General features: G+C 40.7%; 1 protein-coding gene, 1 long non-coding RNA gene and 17 other non-coding genes across 19 annotated transcripts; 1 reads left to right on the top strand and 18 right to left on the bottom strand.

Annotated features, from left to right (window-relative positions):
- Nucleotides 1-1,986: 1,986 nt before the first annotated feature.
- trnay-gua (transfer RNA tyrosine (anticodon GUA)) lies at nt 1,987-2,074 on the bottom strand. The gene is given in 2 exon segments: nt 1,987-2,022; nt 2,038-2,074. It is a non-coding gene; the product is annotated as a tRNA-Tyr (tRNA).
- Nucleotides 2,075-3,237: 1,163 nt separating this feature from the next.
- On the bottom strand, nt 3,238-3,325 carry trnay-gua (transfer RNA tyrosine (anticodon GUA)). Its single transcript is given in 2 exon segments — nt 3,238-3,273; nt 3,289-3,325. It is a non-coding gene; the product is annotated as a tRNA-Tyr (tRNA).
- Nucleotides 3,326-3,597: 272 nt separating this feature from the next.
- trnay-gua (transfer RNA tyrosine (anticodon GUA)) lies at nt 3,598-3,685 on the bottom strand. Its single transcript is given in 2 exon segments — nt 3,598-3,633; nt 3,649-3,685. It is a non-coding gene; the product is annotated as a tRNA-Tyr (tRNA).
- Nucleotides 3,686-3,958: 273 nt separating this feature from the next.
- On the bottom strand, nt 3,959-4,046 carry trnay-gua (transfer RNA tyrosine (anticodon GUA)). The gene is given in 2 exon segments: nt 3,959-3,994; nt 4,010-4,046. It is a non-coding gene; the product is annotated as a tRNA-Tyr (tRNA).
- A 93-nt stretch (nt 4,047-4,139) lies between these two features.
- On the bottom strand, nt 4,140-4,227 carry trnay-gua (transfer RNA tyrosine (anticodon GUA)). Its single transcript is given in 2 exon segments — nt 4,140-4,175; nt 4,191-4,227. It is a non-coding gene; the product is annotated as a tRNA-Tyr (tRNA).
- Nucleotides 4,228-4,680: 453 nt separating this feature from the next.
- Nucleotides 4,681-4,768, bottom strand: trnay-gua (transfer RNA tyrosine (anticodon GUA)). Its single transcript is given in 2 exon segments — nt 4,681-4,716; nt 4,732-4,768. It is a non-coding gene; the product is annotated as a tRNA-Tyr (tRNA).
- Nucleotides 4,769-4,860: 92 nt separating this feature from the next.
- On the bottom strand, nt 4,861-4,948 carry trnay-gua (transfer RNA tyrosine (anticodon GUA)). Its single transcript is given in 2 exon segments — nt 4,861-4,896; nt 4,912-4,948. It is a non-coding gene; the product is annotated as a tRNA-Tyr (tRNA).
- A 273-nt stretch (nt 4,949-5,221) lies between these two features.
- trnay-gua (transfer RNA tyrosine (anticodon GUA)) lies at nt 5,222-5,309 on the bottom strand. The gene is given in 2 exon segments: nt 5,222-5,257; nt 5,273-5,309. It is a non-coding gene; the product is annotated as a tRNA-Tyr (tRNA).
- A 93-nt stretch (nt 5,310-5,402) lies between these two features.
- On the bottom strand, nt 5,403-5,490 carry trnay-gua (transfer RNA tyrosine (anticodon GUA)). The gene is given in 2 exon segments: nt 5,403-5,438; nt 5,454-5,490. It is a non-coding gene; the product is annotated as a tRNA-Tyr (tRNA).
- Nucleotides 5,491-5,763: 273 nt separating this feature from the next.
- trnay-aua (transfer RNA tyrosine (anticodon AUA)) lies at nt 5,764-5,851 on the bottom strand. The gene is given in 2 exon segments: nt 5,764-5,799; nt 5,815-5,851. It is a non-coding gene; the product is annotated as a tRNA-Tyr (tRNA).
- A 512-nt stretch (nt 5,852-6,363) lies between these two features.
- trnad-guc (transfer RNA aspartic acid (anticodon GUC)) lies at nt 6,364-6,451 on the bottom strand. Its single transcript is given in 2 exon segments — nt 6,364-6,399; nt 6,415-6,451. It is a non-coding gene; the product is annotated as a tRNA-Asp (tRNA).
- A 453-nt stretch (nt 6,452-6,904) lies between these two features.
- trnay-gua (transfer RNA tyrosine (anticodon GUA)) lies at nt 6,905-6,992 on the bottom strand. Its single transcript is given in 2 exon segments — nt 6,905-6,940; nt 6,956-6,992. It is a non-coding gene; the product is annotated as a tRNA-Tyr (tRNA).
- A 92-nt stretch (nt 6,993-7,084) lies between these two features.
- trnay-gua (transfer RNA tyrosine (anticodon GUA)) lies at nt 7,085-7,172 on the bottom strand. Its single transcript is given in 2 exon segments — nt 7,085-7,120; nt 7,136-7,172. It is a non-coding gene; the product is annotated as a tRNA-Tyr (tRNA).
- A 273-nt stretch (nt 7,173-7,445) lies between these two features.
- Nucleotides 7,446-7,533, bottom strand: trnay-gua (transfer RNA tyrosine (anticodon GUA)). Its single transcript is given in 2 exon segments — nt 7,446-7,481; nt 7,497-7,533. It is a non-coding gene; the product is annotated as a tRNA-Tyr (tRNA).
- Nucleotides 7,534-8,051: 518 nt separating this feature from the next.
- On the bottom strand, nt 8,052-8,139 carry trnay-gua (transfer RNA tyrosine (anticodon GUA)). Its single transcript is given in 2 exon segments — nt 8,052-8,087; nt 8,103-8,139. It is a non-coding gene; the product is annotated as a tRNA-Tyr (tRNA).
- An 815-nt stretch (nt 8,140-8,954) lies between these two features.
- On the bottom strand, nt 8,955-9,042 carry trnay-gua (transfer RNA tyrosine (anticodon GUA)). The gene is given in 2 exon segments: nt 8,955-8,990; nt 9,006-9,042. It is a non-coding gene; the product is annotated as a tRNA-Tyr (tRNA).
- Nucleotides 9,043-9,315: 273 nt separating this feature from the next.
- trnay-gua (transfer RNA tyrosine (anticodon GUA)) lies at nt 9,316-9,403 on the bottom strand. The gene is given in 2 exon segments: nt 9,316-9,351; nt 9,367-9,403. It is a non-coding gene; the product is annotated as a tRNA-Tyr (tRNA).
- Nucleotides 9,404-20,533: 11,130 nt separating this feature from the next.
- Nucleotides 20,534-22,350, bottom strand: LOC144043952 (metalloproteinase inhibitor 2-like). Its single transcript, XM_077558074.1, has 5 exons — nt 22,148-22,350; nt 21,328-21,404; nt 21,159-21,261; nt 20,882-21,003; nt 20,534-20,757 (listed from the first exon to the last, which is right to left on the bottom strand). The coding sequence occupies exons 1-5, from the start codon at nt 22,266-22,268 to the stop codon at nt 20,569-20,571; spliced, it is 612 nt and encodes a 203-aa protein (XP_077414200.1). The 5' UTR covers nt 22,269-22,350; the 3' UTR covers nt 20,534-20,568.
- Nucleotides 22,351-22,797: 447 nt separating this feature from the next.
- Nucleotides 22,798-23,436, top strand: LOC144042630 (uncharacterized). The gene is made up of 2 exons (XR_013290937.1): nt 22,798-23,002; nt 23,223-23,436. It is a non-coding gene; the product is annotated as an uncharacterized LOC144042630 (long non-coding RNA).
- The last annotated feature ends 193 nt before the right edge of the window (nt 23,437-23,629 follow it).

The following is a 23,629-nucleotide window of genomic DNA, read 5'->3' as shown; positions in this document are numbered from 1 at the left end:
TATCTGTCCTATCTCATCCTAAGTATTTTTTATGAAGGTATGCAAAACATATTAAATTAAATATTGTAAACCATAACAAATATTGACAGATAATTACCAATTATTTAAAATTGTTAACTTTCATTTTTTTAATTATTTTTATTTTTTATTATTTTTTTTATTTTTTTAATTTAGAAAAAAAAAATTCCTTCTCAAAATGTTTTGATTTTTTTTTTTTTATATTTACTGACATGTTATAACCTAAATACTGTTGGGGCAGATTTTAATGTTTTCAGTCGAGTGAGGGTCATTGGTCGGGGTCATTATTTCAAAACAAAGTCAACTGGACCAATACGAGCGGGACACAGATCTCTTCAAAACAAAACCCCCACCAACAAAGACCACCACCAGAGGGGCGTGATGCAGCCATCATCACAAAATATACCTGACTCCACCTACTCGGCCTACCACAACCTGATGGAGAGCAGAGGTTCCTGGCGCCACCTGGTGGAAAGTTTCCACAATGACTGTGCCGTCATATACAAATGTGATAAAACAAAACTGCTCCACTACCCAATGCACACAATGACTGTGCCCTGAACTCACATGCAAAAGTCTTATATGAAAATCTGCTCCAATGCTTCCTTAATGCATTCCTGCGTCCCGAACTGTCCTGTGAAAAACTGCTCCACTACGATGGTGACTCAGCCCCCACCAACAATGTTTCCTTGAGATAGTGATATCAGACCATATGATGTGATACTGACTGTTTACACTGCACTCTATATTTTTGACAGATATAAGGTGATAACATTTACAGTAAAACATTTCGTAAATATAATGAACTGATTGACAACACTCTATACACACAGATTTATTACATTTTAAAACGTTTGATGTCTATTTTGATTTGATCTGATTTGTTTATCTCTGTCTATTTTAAAACAGTCAGCTTTTTGGACAAACATCAACAAAATGGGGACTAGCAAGCTTAATGATAAAATATTAAAATTGAGGGCAACTTTATATATTAATAATAATTGATGGATTGGCTGAAAACTGAGATTCTTTGTAAAATTCATTGGCTTAAGCTACAATGTTTTTATAGTACAAAAGATAATACAGGTAAATTTCGTGTGGTTTTAGAAATTGAAAACAGCTAATGTGAATAAAGATAATATAAAAATTTATTTCAATCTTAATTATTATATTTTACGCTTATTGAAGTTAGTCTTTTAATATTTTCCAAATTTTCTTTTGAAATTTGAATAGTTGCTTGGGGCGCATTGTTGAATTTACTGGTTAAATGTAAAATTTTCTCCTTTTTTAAACAAAAACGCAAGCAAAATTTATTTACTGCAGAACTTGTATATTATTAGAGTCTGAAAAATTCTCTAAGTCGATTTTTTCAGATGGGGGAATTATTGGTCGGTCTGGGTATATCGTTGCGAAGGACACAAACAGTCCATGTTGAATTAAATAAATATAAAATTAAAAGTTAGTCTTAATGTGATAATTATAGATAGTCCGTGAGAATGAATTTTACAGGAGGACAATTGGGGATTTCCTTGACCATGGAGAAGGAGTAAGTTTTGGCAGGGACGGCGAAAATAAGGTGAATATGTTCCATTTCTATTTTCCCCTGGGAACCTGGGGTTAGATGTTATTTTTTGATTTTATTTGTTGGCGAAAGTTGCATTTATTTAATGGCTGGAAGCATATTAAATAAATTAATAATTAAGATTGGGAATTCTCACAAAACTCCTTCAAGCTGGATTTGAAACAGCGACCTAAGGATTTCAACCTAGTCAGTCTACAGTCATACGCTTTACCAATTGAGCTATGGAAGTTCTCAATCTTTACTCAAGAACATCTGAGGAATTGGGATAACAAAGTATAAATCGCCAAAGAGCATTTGTGACATTTTTCAATTTGTATATTTACATGAGTTAGAGAAATGTATTTTTATTTCCTATTTGTGATTAAGATTGGGAATTCTCCAAAAATTCCTTCGAGCCGGAGTCTAACCAGCGACCTAAGGATTTCAGCCGAGACCTTCTACAGTCCTCCGCTCTACCAACTGAGCTATCGAAAGTTGCTGTATCTTCTGAAGAACATCTGAGGAATAAATTAGCCACAAATCTTTTTATTTCTATTATTGATGAAGATTGGGAATTCTCCAAAAACTTCTTCGAGCCGTATTTGAAAAAGAAACCTAATGATTTCAACCGAGACCGTCTACAGTCCTCCACTCTACCAACTGAGCTATCGAAGGTTGCTGTGTCTTCTAAAGAACATCCGAGGAATGAATTAGCCACAAATCTTTTTATTTCTATTAATGATTAAGATTGGGAATTCTCCAAATTTTCTTTTGAGCTGGATTTGAACCAGCGACCTAAGGATATAAACGAAGACCTTCTACAGTCCTCCACTTTACCAAATGAGCTTTTAAAGGTTGCTGGGTGTTCTCAAGGACATCTGAGGCATGAATTAGCCACAAATCTTTTTATTTCCAATTTGTCATTAAGATTGGGAATTCTCCAAAAATTCCTTTGAGCCAGAGACCTAAGGATTTCAGCCGAGACCTTCTACAGTCCTCCGCTCTACCAACTGAGCTATTAAAGTCTGCTGCGTCTTCTAAAGAACATCCGAGGAATGAATTAGCCACAAATCTTTTTATTTCTATTATTGATTAAGATTGGGAATTCTCCAAAAACTTCTTCGAGCCGTATTTGAAAAAGAAACCTAATGATTTCAACCGAGACCGTCTACAGTCCTCCACTCTACCAACTGAGCTATCGAAGGTTGCTGTGTCTTCTAAAGAACATCCGAGGAATGAATTAGCCACAAATCTTTTTATTTCTATTAATGATTAAGATTGGGAATTCTCCAAATTTTCTTTCGAGCTGGATTTGAACCAGCGACCTAAGGATATAAACGAAGACCTTCTACAGTCCTCCACTTTACCAAATGAGCTATCAAAGGTTGCTGGGTGTTCTCAAGGACATCTGAGGAATGAATTAGGCACAAATCTTTTTATTTCCTACTTGTGATTAAGATTGGGAATTCTCCAAAAATTCCTTCGAGCCGGAGTCGAAGCAGCGACCTAAGGATTTCAGCCGAGACCTTTTACAGTCCTCCGCTCTACCAAATGAGCTATTGAAGGTTGCTGTATCTTTGCAAGTACATCTGAGGAATGAATTAGCCACAAATCTTTTTATTTCTATTATTGATTAAGATTGGGAATTCTCCAAAAGCTCCTTCGAGCTGGATTTGAACCAGCGACCTAAGGATTTCAACAGATACCTTCTACAGTCCTCCGCTCTACCAACTGAGCTATCGAAGGTTGCTGTGACTTCTAAAGAACATCCGAGGAATGAATTAGCCACAAATCTTTTTATTTCTATTATTGATTAAGATTGGGAATTCTCCAAAAACTTCTTCGAGCCGTATTTGAAAAAGAAACCTAATGATTTCAACCGAAACCGTCTACAGTCCTCCGCTCTACCACCTGAACTATCGCAGGTTGCTGTGTCTTCTAAAGAACATCCGAGGAATGAATTAGCCACAAATCTTTTTATTTACATTATTGATTAAGATTGGGAATTCTCCAAAAGCTCCTTCGAGCCGGATTTGAACCAGCGACCTAAGGATTTCAACAGAGACCATCTACAGTCCTCCACTCTACCAACTGAGCTATCGAAGTTTGTTGTGTCTTCTAAAGAACATCCGAGGAATGAATTAGCCACAAATCTTTTTATTTCTACTATTGATTAAGATTGAGAATTCTCCCAATTTTCTTTCGAGCTGTATTTGAACCAGCAACCTAAGGATATCAACCAAGACCTTCTACAGTCCTCCACTTTACCAAATGAGCTATCAAAGGTTGCTGGGTGTGCTCAAGGACATCTGAGGAATGAATTAGCCACAAATCTTTTTATTTTCTATTTGTGATTAAGATTGGGAATTCTCCAAAAATTCCTTCAAGCCGGAGTTGAACCAGCGACCTAAGGATTTCAGACGAGAGATTCTACAGTCCTCCGCTCTACCAACTGAGCTATCGAAGGTTGCTGTGTCTTCTAAAGAACCTCTTGTGGAATGAATTAGCCACAAATCTTTTTATTTCCATTATTGATTAAGATTGGGAATTCTCCAAAAGCTCCTTCGAGCCGGATTTGAACCAGCGACCTAAGGATTTCAACAGAGACCATCTACAGTCCTCCGCTCTACCAACTGAGCTATCGAAGGTTGTTGTGTCTTCTAAAGAACATCCGAGGAATGAATTAGCCACAAATCTTTTTATTTCTATTATTGATTAAGATTGAGAATTCTCCCAATTTTCTTTGGAGCTGGACTTGAACCAGCAACCTAAGGATATCAACCAAGACCTTCTACAGTCCTCCACTTTACCAAATGAGCTATCAAAGGTTGCTGGGTGCTCTCAAGGACATCTGAGGAATGAATTAGCCACAAATCTTTTTATTTCTATTATTGATTAAGATTGAGAATTCTCCCAATTTTCTTTGGAGCTGGATTTGAACCAGCAACCTAAGGATATCAACCAAGACCTTGTACAGTCCTGCACTTTACCAAATGAGCTATCAAAGGTTGCTGGGTGCTCTCAAGGACATCTGAGGAATGAATTAGCCACAAATCTTTTTATTTCCTATTTGTGATTAAGATTGGGAATTCTACAAAAATTCCTTCGAGCCGGAGTTGAACCAGCGACCTAAGGATTTCAGCCGAGACCTTCTACAGTCCTCCGCTCTACCAACTGAGCTATCGAAGGTTGCTGTGTCTTCTAAAGAACATCTGAGGAATGAATTAGCCACAAATCTTTTTATTTACATTATTGATTAAGATTGGGAATTCTCCAAAAGCTCCTTCGAGCCGGATTTGAACCAGCGACCTAAGGATTTCAACAGAGACCATCTACAGTCCTCCACTCTACCAACTGAGCTATCGAAGTTTGTTGTGTCTTCTAAAGAACATCCGAGGAATGAATTAGCCACAAATCTTTTTATTTCTACTATTGATTAAGATTGAGAATTCTCCCAATTTTCTTTCGAGCTGGATTTGAACCAGCAACCTAAGGATATCAACCAAGACCTTCTACAGTCCTCCACTTTACCAAATGAGCTATCAAAGGTTGCTGGGTGTGCTCAAGGACATCTGAGGAATGAATTAGCCACAAATCTTTTTATTTTCTATTTGTGATTAAGATTGGGAATTCTCCAAAAATTCCTTCAAGCCGGAGTTGAACCAGCGACCTAAGGATTTCAGCCGAGAGATTCTACAGTCCTCCGCTCTACCAACTGAGCTATCGAAGGTTGCTGTGTCTTCTAAAGAACCTCTTGTGGAATGAATTAGCCACAAATCTTTTTATTTCCATTATTGATTAAGATTGGGAATTCTCCAAAAGCTCCTTCGAGCCGGATTTGAACCAGCGACCTAAGGATTTCAACAGAGACCATCTACAGTCCTCCGCTCTACCAACTGAGCTATCGAAGGTTGTTGTGTCTTCTAAAGAACATCCGAGGAATGAATTAGTCACAAATCTTTTTATTTCTATTATTGATTAAGATTGAGAATTCTCCCAATTTTCTTTCGAGCTGGATTTGAACCAGCAACCTAAGGATATCAACCAAGACCTTCTACAGTCCTCCACTTTACCAAATGAGCTATCAAAGGTTGCTGGGTGTGCTCAAGGACATCTGAGGAATGAATTAGCCACAAATCTTTTTATTTCCTATTTGTGATTAAGATTGGGAATTCTCCAAAAATTCCTTCGAGCCGGAGTTGAACCAGCGACCTAAGGATTTCAGCCGAGACCTTCTATAGTCCTCCGCTCTACCAACTGAGCTATCGAAGGTTGCTGTATCTTCTAAAGAACATCCGAGGAATGAATTAGCCACAAATCTTTTTATTTCTGTTAATGATTAAGAATTCTCCAAAAATTCCTTCGAGCCGGAGTTGAACCAGCTACCTAAGGATTTCTGCCGAGACCTTCTACAGTCCTCCGCTCTACCAACTGAGCTATTGAAGTCTGTTGTGTCTTCTCAAGAACATCTGAGGAATGGAGATAACAAAGTATAAATCGCCAAAGAGCAAATGTGAAAATTTTAAATGTGTATATTTAGATGAGTTAGAGTAATTAATTTTTATTTCCTATTTGTGATTAAGATTTGGAATTCTCCAAATATTTCTTTCGAGCTGGATTTGAACCAGCGACCTAAGGATATCAACCAAGACCTTCTACAGTCCTCCACTTTACCAAATGAGCTATCAAAGGTTGCTGGGTGTTCTCAAGGACATCTGTGGAATGAATTATCCACAAATCTTTTTATTTCTATTATTGATTAAGATTGGGAATTCTCCAAAAATTCCTTCGAGCCAGATTTGAACCAGCGACCTAAGGATTTCAACAGAGACCTTCGACAGTCCTCCGCTCTACCAACTGAGCTATCGAAGGTTGCTGTGTCTTCTAAAGAACATCCGAGGAATGAATTAGCCACAAATCTTTTTATTTCTATTATTGATTAAGATTGAGAATTCTCCCAATTTTCTTTGGAGCTGGACTTGAACCAGCAACCTAAGGATATCAACCAAGACCTTCTACAGTCCTCCACTTTACCAAATGAGCTATCAAAGGTTGCTGGGTGCTCTCAAGGACATCTGAGGAATGAATTAGCCACAAATCTTTTTATTTCTATTATTGATTAAGATTGAGAATTCTCCCAATTTTCTTTGGAGCTGGATTTGAACCAGCAACCTAAGGATATCAACCAAGACCTTGTACAGTCCTGCACTTTACCAAATGAGCTATCAAAGGTTGCTGGGTGCTCTCAAGGACATCTGAGGAATGAATTAGCCACAAATCTTTTTATTTCCTATTTGTGATTAAGATTGGGAATTCTACAAAAATTCCTTCGAGCCGGAGTTGAACCAGCGACCTAAGGATTTCAGCCGAGACCTTCTACAGTCCTCCGCTCTACCAACTGAGCTATCGAAGGTTGCTGTGTCTTCTAAAGAACATCTGAGGAATGAATTAGCCACAAATCTTTTTATTTACATTATTGATTAAGATTGGGAATTGTCCAAAAGCTCCTTCGAGCCGGATTTGAACCAGCGACCTAAGGATTTCAACAGAGACCATCTACAGTCCTCCGCTCTACCAACTGAGCTATCGAAGGTTGTTGTGTCTTCTAAAGAACATCCGAGGAATGAATTAGCCACAAATCTTTTTATTTCTATTACTGATTAAGATTGAGAATTCTCCCAATTTTCTTTCGAGCTGGATTTGAACCAGCAACCTAAGGATATCAACCAAGACCTTCTACAGTCCTCCACTTTACCAAATGAGCTATCAAAGGTTGCTGGGTGTGCTCAAGGACATCTGAGGAATGAATTAGCCACAAATCTTTTTATTTCCTATTTGTGATTAAGATTGGGAATTCTCCAAAAATTCCTTCGAGCCGGAGTTGAACCAGCGACCTAAGGATTTCAGCCGAGACCTTCTACAGTCCTCCGCTCTACCAACTGAGCTATCGAAGGTTGCTGTGTCTTCTAAAGAACATCCGAGGAATGAATTAGCCACAAATCTTTTTATTTCTGTTAATGATTAAGATTGGGAATTCTCCAAAAATTCCTTCGAGCCGGAGTTGAACCAGCGACCTAAGGATTTCAGCCGAGACCTTCTACAGTACTCCGCTCTACCAACTGAGCTATTGAAGTCTGTTGTGTCTTCTCAAGAACATCTGAGGAATGGAGATAACAAAGTATAAATCGCCAAAGAGCAAATGTGAAAATTTTAAATGTGTATATTTAGATGAGTTAGAGTAATTAATTTTATTTCCTATTTGTGATTAAGATTTGGAATACTCCAAATATTTCTTTCGAGCTGGATTTGAACCAGCGACCTAAGGATATCAACCAAGACCTTCTACAGTCCTCCACTTTACCAAATGAGCTATCAAAGGTTGCTGGGTGTTCTCAAGAACATCTGAGGAATGAATTAGCCACAAATCTTTTTATTTCCTATTATTAATTAAGATTGGGATTTCTCCAAAAATTCCTTCGAGTCGGATTTGAACCAGCGACCTAAGGATTTCAACAGAAACCGTCTACAGTCCTCCGCTCTACCAACTGAGCTATCGAAGGTTGCTGTATCTTCTCAAGAACATCTGAGGAATGAATTAGCCAAAAATCTTTTTATTTCCTACTGATTAAAATTGGTAATTCTCCAAAAATTCCTTCGAGCCGGATTTGAACCAGCGTGCTAAAAATTTCAACTTAGACCTTCTACAGTCCTCCACTCTCCCAACTGAGATATAGAAGGATGATGTGTTTTCTCAAGAACATCTGAAGAATCAATTAGCCACAAATCGTTTTCTTTTTTTTTATTATTGATTAAGATTGGGAATTCTCCAAAAACTTCTTCGAGCCGTATTTGAAAAAGAAACCTAATGATTTCAACCGAGACCGTCTACAGTCCTCCGCTCTACCAACTGAGCTATCGTAGGTTGCTGTGTCTTCTAAAGAACATCCGAGGAATGAATTAGCCACAAATCTTTTTATTTCTATTATTGATTAAGATTGAGAATTCTCCAAATTTTCTTTCAAGCTGGATTTTAACCAGCAACCTAAGGATATCAACCAAGACCTTCTACAGTCCTCCACTTTACCAAATGAGCTATCAAAGGTTGCTGGGTGTTCTCAAGGACATCTGAGGAATGAATTAGCCACAAATCTTTTGATTTCCTATTTGTGATTAAGATTGGGAATTCTCCAAAAATTCCTTCGAACCGGAGTCGAACCAGCGACCTAAGGATTTCAGCTGAGATCTTCTACAGTCCTCCGCTCTCCCAACAGAGATATCGAAGGTTGCTGTATCTTTGCAAGAACATTTGAGGAATGAATTAGCCACAAATCTTTTTATTTCTATTATTGATTAAGATTGGGAATTCTCCAAAAGCTCCTTCGAGCCGGATTTGAACCAGCGACCTAAGGATTTCAACAGAGACCTTCTACAGTCCTCCGCTCTACCAACTGAGCTATCGAAGGTTGCTGTATCTTCTCAAGAACATCTGAGGAATGAATTAGCCACAAATCTTTTTATTTCCTATTATTAATTAAGATTGGGATTTCTCCAAAAATTCCTTCGAGTCAGATTTGAACCAGCAACCTAAGGATTTCAACAGAAACCGTCTACAGTCCTCCGCTCTACCAACTGAGCTATCTAAGGTTGCTGTGTCTTCTAAAGAACATCCGAGGAATGAATTAGCCACAAATCTTTTTATTTCTATTATTGATTAAGATTGGGAATTCTCCAAAAGCTCCTTCGAGCCGGATTTGAACCAGCGACCTAAGGATTTCAGCCGAGACCTTCTACAGTCCTCCGTACTACCAACTGAGCTATCGAAGGTTGCTGCATCTTCTCAAGAACATCTGAGGAATGAATTAGCCAAAAATCTTTTTATTTCCGACTGATTAAAATTGGGATTTCTCCAAAATCTACTTCGAGCCGGATTTGAACCAGCGTGCTAAAAATTTCAACATAGACCTTCTACAGTACTCTGCTCTCCCAACTGAGCTATCGAAGGATGATGTGTTTTCTCAAGAACATCTGAAGAATCAATCAGCCACAAATCGTTTTATTTTTATTATTGATTAAGATTGGGAATTCTCCAAAAAGTCATTCGAGCGGGATTTGAACCAACAACCTAAGGATTTCAACCGAGACCTTCTACAGTCCTCCGCTCTACCAACTGAGCTATCGGAGGTTGCTGTGTCATCTCAAGAACATCTGAGGAATGGAGATAACAAATTATAAATCGAGGAAGTGTGAAATTTTTAAATTTGTATATTTAGATGAGTTAGAGAAATGTATTTTTATTTCCTATTTGTGATTAAGATTTGGAATTCTCCAAAAGCTCCTTTGAGCCAGAGTTGAACCAGCGACCTAAGGGTTCCAGCTGACACCTTCTACAGTACTACGCTCTACCAAGTGAGCTATCGAAGGTTGCTGTATCTTCTCAAGAACATCTGAGGAATGAATTGGCCACAAATCTTTTTATTTCCTATTATTTTTTTTTTTAATTTTTTTTTTGGGGAGATCTCAGTATTGATCATTTGAAAAGTCATCATCATTGTTCTCCCTTTTTTTTTTTTTTTTTTTTTTTTTTTGTATGTGTGTTTGTGCGTGTGTGCGTGTGTGCGTGCGTGTGTGTGTGCGTGCGTGCGTGCGTGCGTGCGTGCGTGCGTGCGTGCGAAAAAAAATAAAAATAAATAAGAATTCCCATACCGTTCACCTAAACCGAACACTTCAAAATCCAGCCAGAGTCGTGGGGCCGCCAGGAGACCCAAAGGGGGACCAAAGAAAAGAAAGAAAAGCGAAGCCCAGCACCGACCAGACACCACCCACCGGGCCACTAACCTTCACCAACCCCAAAGACATCCAAACTCCAACAAATCAGGGAAACCTCAAGGGCCCAAAGGAGAAACTGAGGAAAGGTAGAAAGGACAGACGAAGCAGAGTGAGATCCACAGACACCAGCCTCCACCGAATCAATGACCTGAGGGAGAAACAAGTTGTGTCTGAGTCTCGATAGATGCTGGTGTGGTGGATCTAGCATGCATGAAAATCTCCACCAAAGAGGGGAGCCGTCGACCCCCGCCAGGACAGAGCAAGCGCAACACCTCAGGGCCCCCCAGGCCGCGGCCGCGCCAAAGGACGACCCCCGGGCCCCGCAGGGGCCACCGGCCGGAGAGCAAACCCCGGAGCAGGAGCGCCCCCCACCCCAACGCGGCCCGCGCCCCCAACCCAACGCAGCAGGACGGGGCACTGCAGGCCCACCAGGCACCCCACCGGCCCACAACCCCCGCTCCCCCCGCGACCCCCCCCCCCCGCCACCCACCCCAACCCAGCCCCAACCGCCCCCAGGTCCCCAAATCCCCAGACACCCTCCCCACCCCAGCACCCCCCACCCCGGCACCCCCACCACCACCCCCCCACCAACCAAGCCGCCCCGCCCCCGCCCCCACCCCCACCAACCGACAGCCCCCCAGCCCCCGACCCCAGACCCCGGGGACACACCGCACCCAGGCATCCGCGCCGAAGAGGGGGCCGGGCAGCGGAGCGGAGAGGGCACCCGCGCCCACCCCACCACGCGGAGGGACGGAACACCAGGGGCAGAAGGGGAGATGGGGGCACCGGAGGACGGGCGGCATCCCCGAACCCCAGGCCCAGCGGGGAGAGGCCCCGGTCGTCACCCCAACGATCTAAGTGAAAAACTAACCCTGTTACTAAGTTCGCCAGCTCGCCGACTGGCGAACTCTACCCCTAAACCGTGTGTGTGACCCCACCCAGTGTATATACATAAGTGTGTGTGTGTGGTGCATTAAAATTGGGGGCAGGTGAACCGGAGCAGAGGGAAATGATATCCCCCCCTGCTCCGATCCATCCGCCCCCCAGGCATGTCAATGAGCGTATGTGGTGCATTAAAATAAATTAATGGGGGGGGGGGGTGCACACGGACAGGCGACCGCAGCACTGCTTCATACCGCGGCCGCCCCAACCGATGCCCCCCCCCCCCCCCCCAGTTGTGTGGTGCATTAAAATTTGGAGGGGAGCTGCAGGGCGGAGACGGTGTCTCCACCCCTCCCCACTCCCCCCCAAAGTGTGTTATGTGCCCTAAAATGTATTGTGCAAAACTAGTGCAGTGAGTTAAGAGGAGCGACCAGCTGGGCCCCCCCCAACCGGGCGGGGGTGGGGGGAGGCGCACCCGCCCACCAAAACCCCCACCCACCCCACCGGGACCCCGGCGGGGCTTGCCCCCCGGATACCGGGGCCCGCCCGAAGTGCCCGGAGGCCCACCGGAGCGGGGCGGGCACAACACCAATCCCGCCCACTCCCCCGGCCCCCGGAGCGCCGAGACCCGGGCCACGGACGGAACCCCCGGCCTAGGGGAGGGGGAGGAGGGCGGACAGGGGAGGGGGAGGGGACGGGGGAAGGAGACGACAGGAAGGGCAGGAGGCAGCAGCAGGGCCGCAGAGAGAGGGGGAGAGGAGGAGGAAGGGCGACGAGGGAGAAGGGACAGGGAGGCGGAGGACGGGCGGGGAGAGGTGAAGAGGGAGAGGAAGCAAGGGGGAGGAAGGGGGAGGGGAGAGGGAACCACGGGGCACCCCGGCGGCCCACAGGCCCCGACCCGCGTCGCCGGACCCAGAGCGACGGACCGCGCCGGGGCGGCGCCGCCCCGGACACCAGGGAGAGCCCCGCAACACAGCACCCACCACGAGACCCAGGGAACGACCAAGACGCAGCCGCCACCCAGCAGCCAACAGAGGGGCAGACCCGCCCACGCCCAGCCAGGGGGGACAGCACCTGTAGCGTTAGTCCCCTGGCATGCAGTGAATCCGAATATTAGCCTTTAGTGCCCATTGGAGGTGAATCTGTTCGATCCTGTTGGCAGCAACTGGGTTCCTGACTATAAAAACACAACCATTAGTAACAAACTGCCAAATGCAGAGACATCAATGTTAGTTATCACGATGTGGTGGCTCTCGCTAACAGGCAGAATTAAATAACCAGAATTAGGTTAAAATATTCTATATACGTAGACCATATTTCTATGAATTTTGATATTTGTTTTTTATTTGAGGCCGATATTTTTTCCATTAAAATGTGATTTATGAGGAGGTTAGACCATTGGTCGATATTCAGAGTTTGTTTATTTTTCCAGTTAACAAGAATTGTTTTTTTAGCGATAGTAAGGGCTACAAGTGTAGATTGAAATTGTTTATGTGGTAGGTCAGTTGTTGTTAGGTCACCTAGCAAACACAAGTTTGGAGATAAAGGTATCCTATAGTCCAAGATAGCGGAAAGTTTTTCTAAGACTTTAGTCCAGAAATACATAACCGGGGTGCATAACCATAAAGCATGAAAATAAGTGTCTGTAGTGTTTTGTAAACACTGGAGACAAATGTCGGAGTCGGAGAGGCCCATTTTCTTCATCATATATTGAGTAATGTATGTTCTATGGATTATTTTGTATTGGATAAGTTGTAAATTTGTGTGTTTTGTCATTTTAAATGCATTTTCACAAACTTGAATCCAAAAGTCAGATTCCGGAGCTATAGACAAGTCTGTCTCCCATTTTAAGATGGGTAAAGACATTTTATCCGTATATGAAAGTAACTTATATATTTTTGAAAGTTTTTTTGTTGTCGGAGAAAGCTTGGTAATATCTTTAGCTAAGCCAGGCGGTTGGAGCGTACCCTGAAGTGTTGGAATTTGTTTCTTTATCATATTTTTAACTTGCAGATAATGTAAAAAATTTCCGTTTGTTATTTTGTATTTTTGGAGCAAAGATGTATATGATATAAACATATTATCTGAGAAGAGATGGTGAAGATGTGTGATTCCTTTCTGCTCCCACACACCTAAATAAAACGTTTGGTTGTTAATTCGAAAGTCAGGGTTATGCCATAGGGGAGAAAGCCCACAGGGCTCCACTTGGGCTTTTGTAATTTCTAATGCCTTCCACCAAGCAGTCAGGGTGGCGGAGATCATTGGGTTTTTAAAACAATTATGTCGCTTAATCGATGTTGTAATAAAGAGTAAATCTAGAAGTCTGAGGTTATTACAATCCTTCTGTTCTAGTTCCAGCCAACAGTTAGTATCTCTGTTGGGTTGTGCCCATAGAACGATATATTGTAGCTGGTTAGCTATATAGTAGTACATAAAATTTGGTGCCTCTAGGCCACCTTTGGATTTACTTTTCTGAAGAGTAGATAGACTAATCTTTGCTTTTTTTTTTTTCCAGTAAAATTTTGTAACGGCTGAGTCCAACAACTGGAACCATTTAGCCGTAGGTTTAAATGGAATCATTGAGAAAAAATAGTTTATTTTAGGTAAAACTTTCATTTTAACGGTGGCTATTCGTCCTATTAAAGAAATAGGAAGATTATTCCAGCGTTCCAAGTCACTATGAATGTTATCCAGAAGTGGAGAAAAATTTAAATGAATTAAATCAGTTAATTTAGGTGAGATTTTTATGCCTAAGTATTTTAAATTACCTATAGGAAATGAGTAATGTGGGTCCTGGCTTGCAGGGTTCCATGAATTTTCTGTAATAGGTAGAAGTGTTGATTTTGTCCAGTTAATAGAATAATCTGACAACTGTGAGAATTTAGTTATTAAGTTAAATACTTCCCCTAACGAAATCGCCGGGTTTTCTAGATAAAGTAAAATATCATCGGCATATAGATTAATTTTATGTTCTGTTACCCCAGAGTGAATTCCTTGAATCCTTCTTTCCTGGCGTATGGCTATTGCAAGTGGCTCGATAAATATTGCAAATAATAAAGGGGATAGTGGGCATCCCTGTCTTGTGCCTCTCTGTAAAATAAAGCTCTTAGATATAATCCCGTTAGTAGTAACTGTAGCTTTGGGAGAATCATATAATACTGACACCCAGTGGATAAATGATTTCCCAAAGCCAAATTTATTTAAAACAGCAAAGAGGAAGGACCAGTTAACTTTGTCAAAAGCTTTTTCTGCATCCAACGATATAATAACTGCCTTCTTATCATGCCGCTGTGACATGCTAATAAGGTTAAAGAGCCTCCTAATATTATTAGTAGAGTGGCGATCTTTAATAAAGCCTGTTTGGTCGTTATGAATAATTGTCGAGATTACTGTTTCTAATCTAGATGTGAAAGCCTTAGTAATAATTTTGATATCAGTGTTAATTAGTGAAATCGGACGGTAACTTGATGGAAGGGTGGGGTCTTTTTCTGGCTTTAATAAAAGTTTAATTGCTGCTGTATTCATGTGTGGACGTATGTAACCATTAGTTTTAATTTCTGTTACTACTCTTAAGAATAGTGGAGCAAGCATTAATCAGAAGTGCTTAAAAAATATAGCCGGATAACCATCCGGGCCAGGTGCTCTGCCATTAAGCATACTATCTAGAGCACTGTACAACTCGTTTATAGTAAGTTTATTATTATATTTAAGTTTATTTCCTATTATTGAGATTGGGAATTCTCCAAAAATTCCTTCAAGCCGGATTTGAACCAGCGTGCAAAGGATTTCAACCGAGACCTTCTACAGTCCTTCGCTCTACACACTGAGTTATCGAAGGTTGCTGTGTGTGCTGAAGAACATCTGAGGAATGGGGATAACAAAGGATAAATTGCCAAAGCGTAACTGTGACATTTTTAGATTTGTATATTTAGATGAGTTGGAGAAATGTATTTTTATTTCGTATTTGTGATTAAGTTTGGAATTCTCACAAAATGCCTTCAAGCTGCATTTGAACCAGCAACCTAAGGATTTCAGCTGAGACCTTCTACAGTGTTCCACTCTAACAACTGAGCTATCGAGGGTTGCTGTGTCATCTAAAGAATTAGCCACAAATTATTTTATTTCCTTTTATTGATTAAGATTGGGAATTCTCCAAAAACTACTACGGAGTTTGAACCAGCAACCTTAGGATAGGACCTTCTACAGTCCTTGGCTCTACCAACTGAGCTACCGAAGGTTGGTTATCAGCGGAATGCGCTAACCTATTGCGCCACAAAGACACTGAAAGAAGGGATATTTACAGTTATTTTTTATTTCAACACATAAGCCACTAAGCTTGGAAACTCTGAAAAAGTGTACCACGTCCCCGAGTGGGCTCAAACGACTGACCTTTCGGTTAACAGCCGAATGCGCCAAAACTGTTGCGCCACAGGGACACTGCAAGTAAGGATATTTAAAGTTTTTGAATTTCAACACATAAGCCAAAACAGAAACAAACCAAAGGGAAATTCTGAAAAAGTCTAGCAGTTCCCTGCGTGGGCTGGAACAGCTGAATGTGCTGACCTACTGCGCCATGGTGACACTGCACATAGTGATATTTATAGTTTTTGAATTTGGTTTATTTGGTTTGGTTTATGTTTTTATTGAACATGTAAACATAAAAAAACACAAGTTTAAAATATAAGTCTAAGTTAAAAAAAAGAAAAACAAGAATAGGAAGAAAGAAAATAGTTTATATGTTCAAAAGGGGTAGGAGAAATTAAAAAACGTATCTAGTCCTACCCCTTATTCCTTTCATGTTGATAAATTGATAAGGTTAATGAATGTTACACCGAGACACTGCAAGTAGCGATATTTACAGTTTTTGAATTTTAACACATAAGCCAAAAAGCATTCAAATTTAAAGCGAAATTCTGAAAAACTGTACCACTTCCCACAGTGAGTTCCTTACCACCAACCATTATGTTAAGAGCCAAATGTGTTAACCTTTTGCGCCACAGACACCACCAGTAGCAATACCTCGTTTTTTTTCTGTTTCTTTCTTTTTTGAGAGCTCAGTATTGTTTATTTAGTAATTTTACAGATTTCACATGTCATCATCATTGTTCAATTTTTTTATTTATTTTTATTTTTATTTTGTATGTGCATGTGCGTGTGTATGTGTGTGTGTGCGTGTGTGTGCGTGCGTGTGAGTGTGTACTCATTAGTTCACCTAAAACCTATTAAAAATCCCATACCGTTCAACTAACCCGAATACGTCAAAATCCAGCTATAGTCGTGAGGTTGTCAGGAGACCCGAGGAAGGATCAAAGAAAAGAAAGGAAAGTGAAATCCTGCACTAACCAGACATTACCTACGACCCACCGGGTTACCAACCAGAGTCTTTCACCAACCCCAGAAACATCTAATTTCCAACAAATTAGAGAGACCTCAAGAGACCAAAGGAGAGACTGAGGAAAGGAAGGAAGTGTTGGATTTTATTTCTATATTAATATAAATTTAAGTTAATAATCTGACTCCAATTTGTGACCTTACCAAACTATCACTCATCCAACAATAGCATGCTCGTTCTGCAATAGAAAGGTATCAGGAAGCCGGCATTTTCACACACGAGTGGATTTATTCCTAACATTCAAATCTAATACAAACAGCTGGGGTCCCGGGTCCCTATCAATACAATTCTATACGCCTCTGTCTCAAACAGCAGACGTAGTCTTCTCATCCGAGTTGCCCCAGTGAATAGTTATACTACACAATATTTAAATGACACAGAAACAAAGGCATCCTGGCATTATTCTATTGGCTATGTGTTTTCTGCAGTTTAACTTTAGCTTGCTTCTCATTGGCCGATCTTCATCCGCAGGTCACTGGGTGGCTTCTCCTGTTTTGTACTTTTCCGCCATGGTCTCAAACAAATGTGGTTTATAACCTACTTTGATCTTATCACGGTTCTGCATCTCCCCCTGCAATTAGCATCCTTTGTTGGCAACCTTCCATTCCTAACACGCCCACGTGTATCACACACATCCTGTATTTCACCCCCACTCAACACAAACTCTTATATTCCTTTAGAAGGATAGATAAAGCAGAGTGAGATCCACAGACATCAGCCTCCACCGATTCAATGACCAGAGGAAGAAGCAAATTGTGTTTGAATTTCAATAGATGCTGGTGTGGTGGATCTGGCATGCATGAAAACTCCACCAAAGAGGGGAGCCGTCGACCCCGGCCAGGACAGAGCAAGCACAACCCCACAGGCCCCCCGCAATTTGGCAGAGCGGCTAAAAGCTCTGTCCCCGTTGGTCGCCAGGCAAGCAAAAGGGATGGAGAGGTGGAGGCCAGATGAAGATCTGAGAGAGCGAGAAGGTATGGCAATGTGAAGAAGGTCAGTGAGATATGGAGGGGCAAGGTTATTTATGGCCTTGAAAGTGCAGATCCGTATTTTGTATTGGATGCGGAAACGGACAGGAAGCCAATGACGTTTTTGCAGGACTGGAGTAATGTGGTGCATGGAAGGGGTCCTTGTAACAATGCGAGCAGCAGAGTTCTGGAGAAGTTGTAAATGTTGCGTAAATGGAAGTATGCAGATCAGGTGATGTTGTTTATGTGTTTATGTTATGTTTATTGAGTAAAAGAGATCTTTTAAACTTGCAATTTTATTTATTTGTTTCAGGCATTAAATGTTCTATTTGCACTATTTATGCTGCAGTTTTGCACAGGGTAAGGGCATTCTAAACAAAACTCATTGTAACTTGCGTACGATGACAATAAAACTATTTGGTTTGACTTGATAGTGTGTTTAGTCCACGTAGATGGTGCGGGGGTGGGTCCACACCTGATGACGTCATTTTTTTTTTCTCGGGTTGGGAGGGGCTGGTGCTTGGAGAGCAGAATGAGCTAGAATTTCTCATGAAGGGGAGAATGGAGGAAAACACCACTTAGGTGAGGTATTAGCATTTCAACATGGCTTAAAACTCCAAAAAGTTGATTATTCACGTTACTGTCTCTTTAAAAAAGCTGTATCCTTTTTTATCAAACAAATTTAATCCTATGAATTTTCTCAAAGAAAGTTGGAAGTTTGAGATCCAAGTACAGTATTTTAAACTTCCCATTGCCCCAAAAGCAAAGAAAATCACAATAAATTTCTTAATAGAGCGTGTGTTTGAGATTTGGACCACAACAGTTGTGTATTTTGTGATGAAGACATTGAAACAACTGAACACTTATTTTATGATTGCAAATGTATTAATGCCTTCTGGTAAGATTTGTACGACTGGTTATTCCCAAAATTGCCCAATCCCTATTTTCTGACTACAGAAAATGTTGTGTCTGCTATTTCTGTAAAAAGAGTCATCATCCCATGACCTAGTCATACTCTTTTATATATACATACATATATATATATACATACATATATATATATACATACATATATATATATACATACATATATATATATACATACATATATATATATACATACATACATATATATACATACATACATATATATACATACATACATACATATATATACATACACATATATATATATACATACACATATATATATATACATACACATATATATATATACATACATATATATATACATACATATATATACATATATACATATATACATATATACATACACATAAATAGATACTTGAAATCTAAACCAAATTGCTACGTTTTTCCATAAAGAACTGTCATTTTTCATCCTTGAAATGTATTTAGAAGAAAAATGCAGTGAAATTTAGTAGCGGAGTTTAATGTTGCCGATAGCTCTGTCTCTACCCTCCCGGTTTCTTTATTTCATTTCAATTTAAGCTTGTGTTATTTTGTGTTTACATTTTCTAGCTTTTCTGTATAACAATGTACCATGCCGATATTTTCAGTAAATTTAAATGAATAAAAAAGCTATTAAAAAAAAAAAGTGAGAGCTTCTTTTTGATTGAATTTGGTTCTTATTTTGCCACGTCTCCACAATGCAGCGGCAATTCTTATTTTGAATTCCAGCAAAAACAGTAGCCGAGACTTGCCATTCGTAAACTCTTATGGCAGACACGCACAAGCGTGTGCAAGCTTGGACAGTTCAATTGAACCCGCCCCGTATCCGGTCACGCACCAGTGTAGTGCCAGGACGCCCAGTGTAGTGTGGTGGCGGTCTAGTGGAAAAGAGTGTCCTCAGTTCCCAAACGTTTACCGAATGTTAAAAGAAAAGGTGATTAAACCATTGTAAACACTCTCAGATTTTTTTAGAATGTGTTGCAGCCATAAAATAAATAGTTTGCACATTAAATACCTTGTCTTTGTAGTGCATTCTATTAAATATAGGTTGAACATTAGCAAATTGTGTTCCGTTTTAACACATCCCTACTTCATGGAATTGCGTTCGCATAGAAAATCTTGAAGAATCATGTGCATGGATTCAAAGCAAACTCTTTTCCCTACAAGTTAAACAAAAAACCCTTACTCCTTTTATTGATGCAAGCTGGTTAAATCCCAAAATAGAAAATACATTTTCACACTTGGACTATTTTTTATCACTTAGGAAGTGCTCAATCCAAAAGGGCGGTGGTCTTTGTTAGTCTACATTTCAAAACAGACCATTCTTCCATCCTTTCACCATTTTAAAGCATATTCTCCAACACTCAGAGTGCATAGGAAAAACAAGGAATGGTAAATTTAGTTTCAATAATATGCAAAGGGGTCTAGTATTAACATATTACATGGCTGGAGCCTCACCTTACAAGAAGCTGCCATCTTCCTGCTACTTTGCAAACAGTTACCGCTGGTGGTGCTTCCATCAAATGTCGGACCCAATGGAACGACCGCCATTTACCTGCTACAGCTGGGCGCCGAGTTCCGTAATGAAGGCTCCCGCCGCTAGTCACCTACTTTGCGGTCTAAAGCCTTTACTAGCTTCCCCCGCTAGCCACTCCAGCTCACCTTTTGGCGTTGTTAGCCGAGATGCTTGTCCTCACGTAAAATAAGGATTGGAGGTAGGCTTGCACAATGTAGTCTGAGTGCTTTGAAATGCATTCTATAATTTAGTGACATCTAGTTGTCAATTACACACTGTACATATAAAGCACTTTTCTTATGCTAGTCACAGGCATTTTAACACAGTGAGGGTCGCATTACAGGTAATATCTGAAATGCCAGAACACTCAATACTGTACAACTTCAAATAAGTCACTACACCATTGAACTTTTAGGATATAAATTACCACAAAAACATGCATTGATTTATTTATTTTAAGGTTAATATCCTTTTAATGCCAGGTATTTTTTTCAGACCCGACAGATCCCCTGTACCAGTCACAACATCCATTGCTGCTCTTGATGCAAGCAAAGTTTTGGGCCTGGAGGACACCATTGCTCAACTTGCCTGGCAGGAAGTCCGTCCACAAGCACTCAGTCAGGCTGGCCATGCAGCATGGGAAGGTGAAGCAGGACTTGATCTGTGGGTGACCAATGAAAGGGATTTCAGCAACATGGTCAAACCAGACTACTGGGTTGCTTAATAGATAAAGCAGTTGCTGAAGTAGACACTATTATAAGAGACTGCTACAAATCAATTCCTACCGTGCAATCGCAGCCCTCTCCGTAGCGGTCCAACACATTCTTTCGCGCGCTGCTCAATGCATCCCACGGCTGATAGAAGTCACACAGGGAGACATGCAGCGTGCCGTCAAACTGCAGCCGGCCTGCATTTGCACAAGAAAGGAGCATGCGCTCAATAGATGCAATAAAGTAAAGGACATAAATTACACCTAAGGTCTAAAGACAGCGTTTTATAATAGTCAATAGTCTAACTATGGCATAACATTTTCTATATGGGAGAAAAATTCTAACTTTGTACCCATGATTAGATATTCAACGCCCTTGGTCAAAGTGATTCCACATGCTGCAGAGTTGGGTCCTGTGTAAATTGCTCCAAAAAGCTTTTCAACACCCTTGAAGGTCTGAAAAACAAAGATTCATCTCCAACATGTATAATGTACATGAAGATTTATATATAAGCAACTCACCGTCAAGTGCTGGATCTCATACTTGGTGGGTCGACCTTGAGCGCCAGGCATCACGCCAACAACCTTGGCCTTGATGACTAGAAAGATGTTTTCAAAAGATGCGTTAAAACCCAAATGGGCATCCAAAGTGGAAGATTTGGTGCCCCAAGACAGTAGCGCAAATCCAAACAAAAAGACAGGTGTTTCTTTGAAAGTATTTAGCATCATGTAGCGGTAATCACATTCATTTATGACTTCTGTGCTACAAAGTAGACAGACAGTTGTGTGAAATGGCATAACCAAATGTCTAAAGTGCCTATAAAGCTATAAAACAAAGGCTACAGGCCAATTCAAACTATTGCCAAAGTGGAGAATTAAGTGATCTGAAATTTTTAATTTCACCTGGATTTTACTACTTAGCCAAGTGAAACGGTTAGCTTTGAACATTTTGGAATTGCAATAAACACTAAAGGTTTTGAGTAAGTCATGGTCATAAATTAGACTTGAAGCAATATTACAAAACACCCGACTCCCTACTTAACCGTTTTGTGACGGGAGTAGAAGTTGTCCTACAATTGGAACGTGGGTGTAAACTGCCCTAATGCTATTAGCAACACCTGCAATTCCCTACTTAACTGGCTAGGTTTAAAGTCTAGTTAATAAAAGGCCTGTTTAAAGCCATCTTGTGATAAAGTAGCAGGACCACAGAACTGGTGGCTCGGGGAGCAAGGGGACGAGAAAAAAATTCCCATGGACAAAACAATTCACCATTGATTGGAATTTGCAGACTGCCTTATACCTTCTTTTTTAATGACTGCAAGTGGACTCTTGTTTAACTTACCAACAACATCTGTCTGGCAATACAACTGCTGCGGATGCAGTGGTAAACAGGTACAGGCTTGTGCACTTTCCTCCTGAAGCCCCCACAAGCAGAGGAGCACCACAAACTTCTTCCAGCTCATCCTGAAAACCTTCAATGGCGCACCCTCAAAAGCAAAACGCTCTGTCACAACAGAAGGTTCACTCCGCTTGAGTTCATTGTGGCCGGGAGCCTTTTACTTATAGCTGCAGACTCCGCCCACAGTTAAGCAAAATCGTCACGTGCACACATTGATTGATGACTGCTTTCAGCTGTAACTAACGAAATTAAAAACAAAAAATATATATATCAGAAATGATGCATACACTTTATGTATCATTTATGCAGCATTTGGGATCCATGAGTATACTATAGAATATCTGAGAGGGAAAAAAAAATCACACATTCTTCCTAAATAATATGGTTTAATGAATGTTATTTTGCTATTTTGTGCATGGACAAGACAAGAACAAATGGGCCAACTTTTCTTTACCGTAATTCTACAGGTAGAAAATAATAGGATAAAATCTCTGTATAATTTTTGTTAGAAGTGTTGTCGCTTAATTGTGGGCGGAGTTTACGGCTACAAAAAGACCCTCGTCTACCTGAGCACAATTCGAGTAAACTTGTGGCAAAACAAACCTTCTCCTCTCGACAAGCAACCAAAACCTTCTAATTTGTTTTGACTTTGTTTCATTGAAGGTTTCAGGATGACCTGGAAGAAGTTTGTGCTGCCCCTGGTGCTGCTGTGCTTGTGGGGGCTCCAGGAGGAAGCAGCGCAAGCCTGTAGCTGTCTCGCGACGCATCCACAGCAGTTTTATTGCAATGCAGATGTTGGTATGTCGAAAAGGACTTTTAGTCAATAGTTAATCCTGCCTTTAAAAAAAAAAATATATATATATATATATATATATTTTTTTTTTTTTTTAAATAAAGCATTGGGAATTGGTTTATATAGGCTTTCTAGCAACCCCTTATTCCAGTAGATATTGCCCACATGGACTAAATGCTTAAGCGGTCAAGTTTGTGAACTTTTTTTTTTTTTAATCATCCACAGATCAAATCCTGCTCCTCCTTCCCGTGCCACATGACCGCCTCAAAAGGGTGCTTGTGGACAGACTTCGTGCCAAGCAAGGATGGCCGTGACCAGGCCCGAAACTTTGCTTTCATCAAGAACAGCAAGGGCTTTTGTGCCTGGTACAGGGGGTCTGAAAAGGAATACCAAACTTTAAAAGGTCATTAAGTCAAAATAAAAATACTTGTACATAAAATCAGTGTGTTGTTTTCTCTCTGACCATTAAGTCCTGGCTGCCTCTAATGTACTTCTGTTTTTGTTTTGAACAATGATGGCCACATGTACAACCAATGTAAGCTGAACTCATTACGGTGAAGATGATTTTTAAAACTAGTGCAAACTTCCTTGGACCGGTGTCTTAAAAGTTGAGGACATTTCATCCTCAAACA

The sequence above is a fragment of the Vanacampus margaritifer genome, chromosome 2, assembly GCF_051991255.1.
Source record: "Vanacampus margaritifer isolate UIUO_Vmar chromosome 2, RoL_Vmar_1.0, whole genome shotgun sequence".
Taxonomy (NCBI): domain Eukaryota; kingdom Metazoa; phylum Chordata; class Actinopteri; order Syngnathiformes; family Syngnathidae; genus Vanacampus; species Vanacampus margaritifer.
Note: the sequence above shows the minus strand (reverse complement) of the source record. Positions and strands in the feature narration are given on the sequence as shown.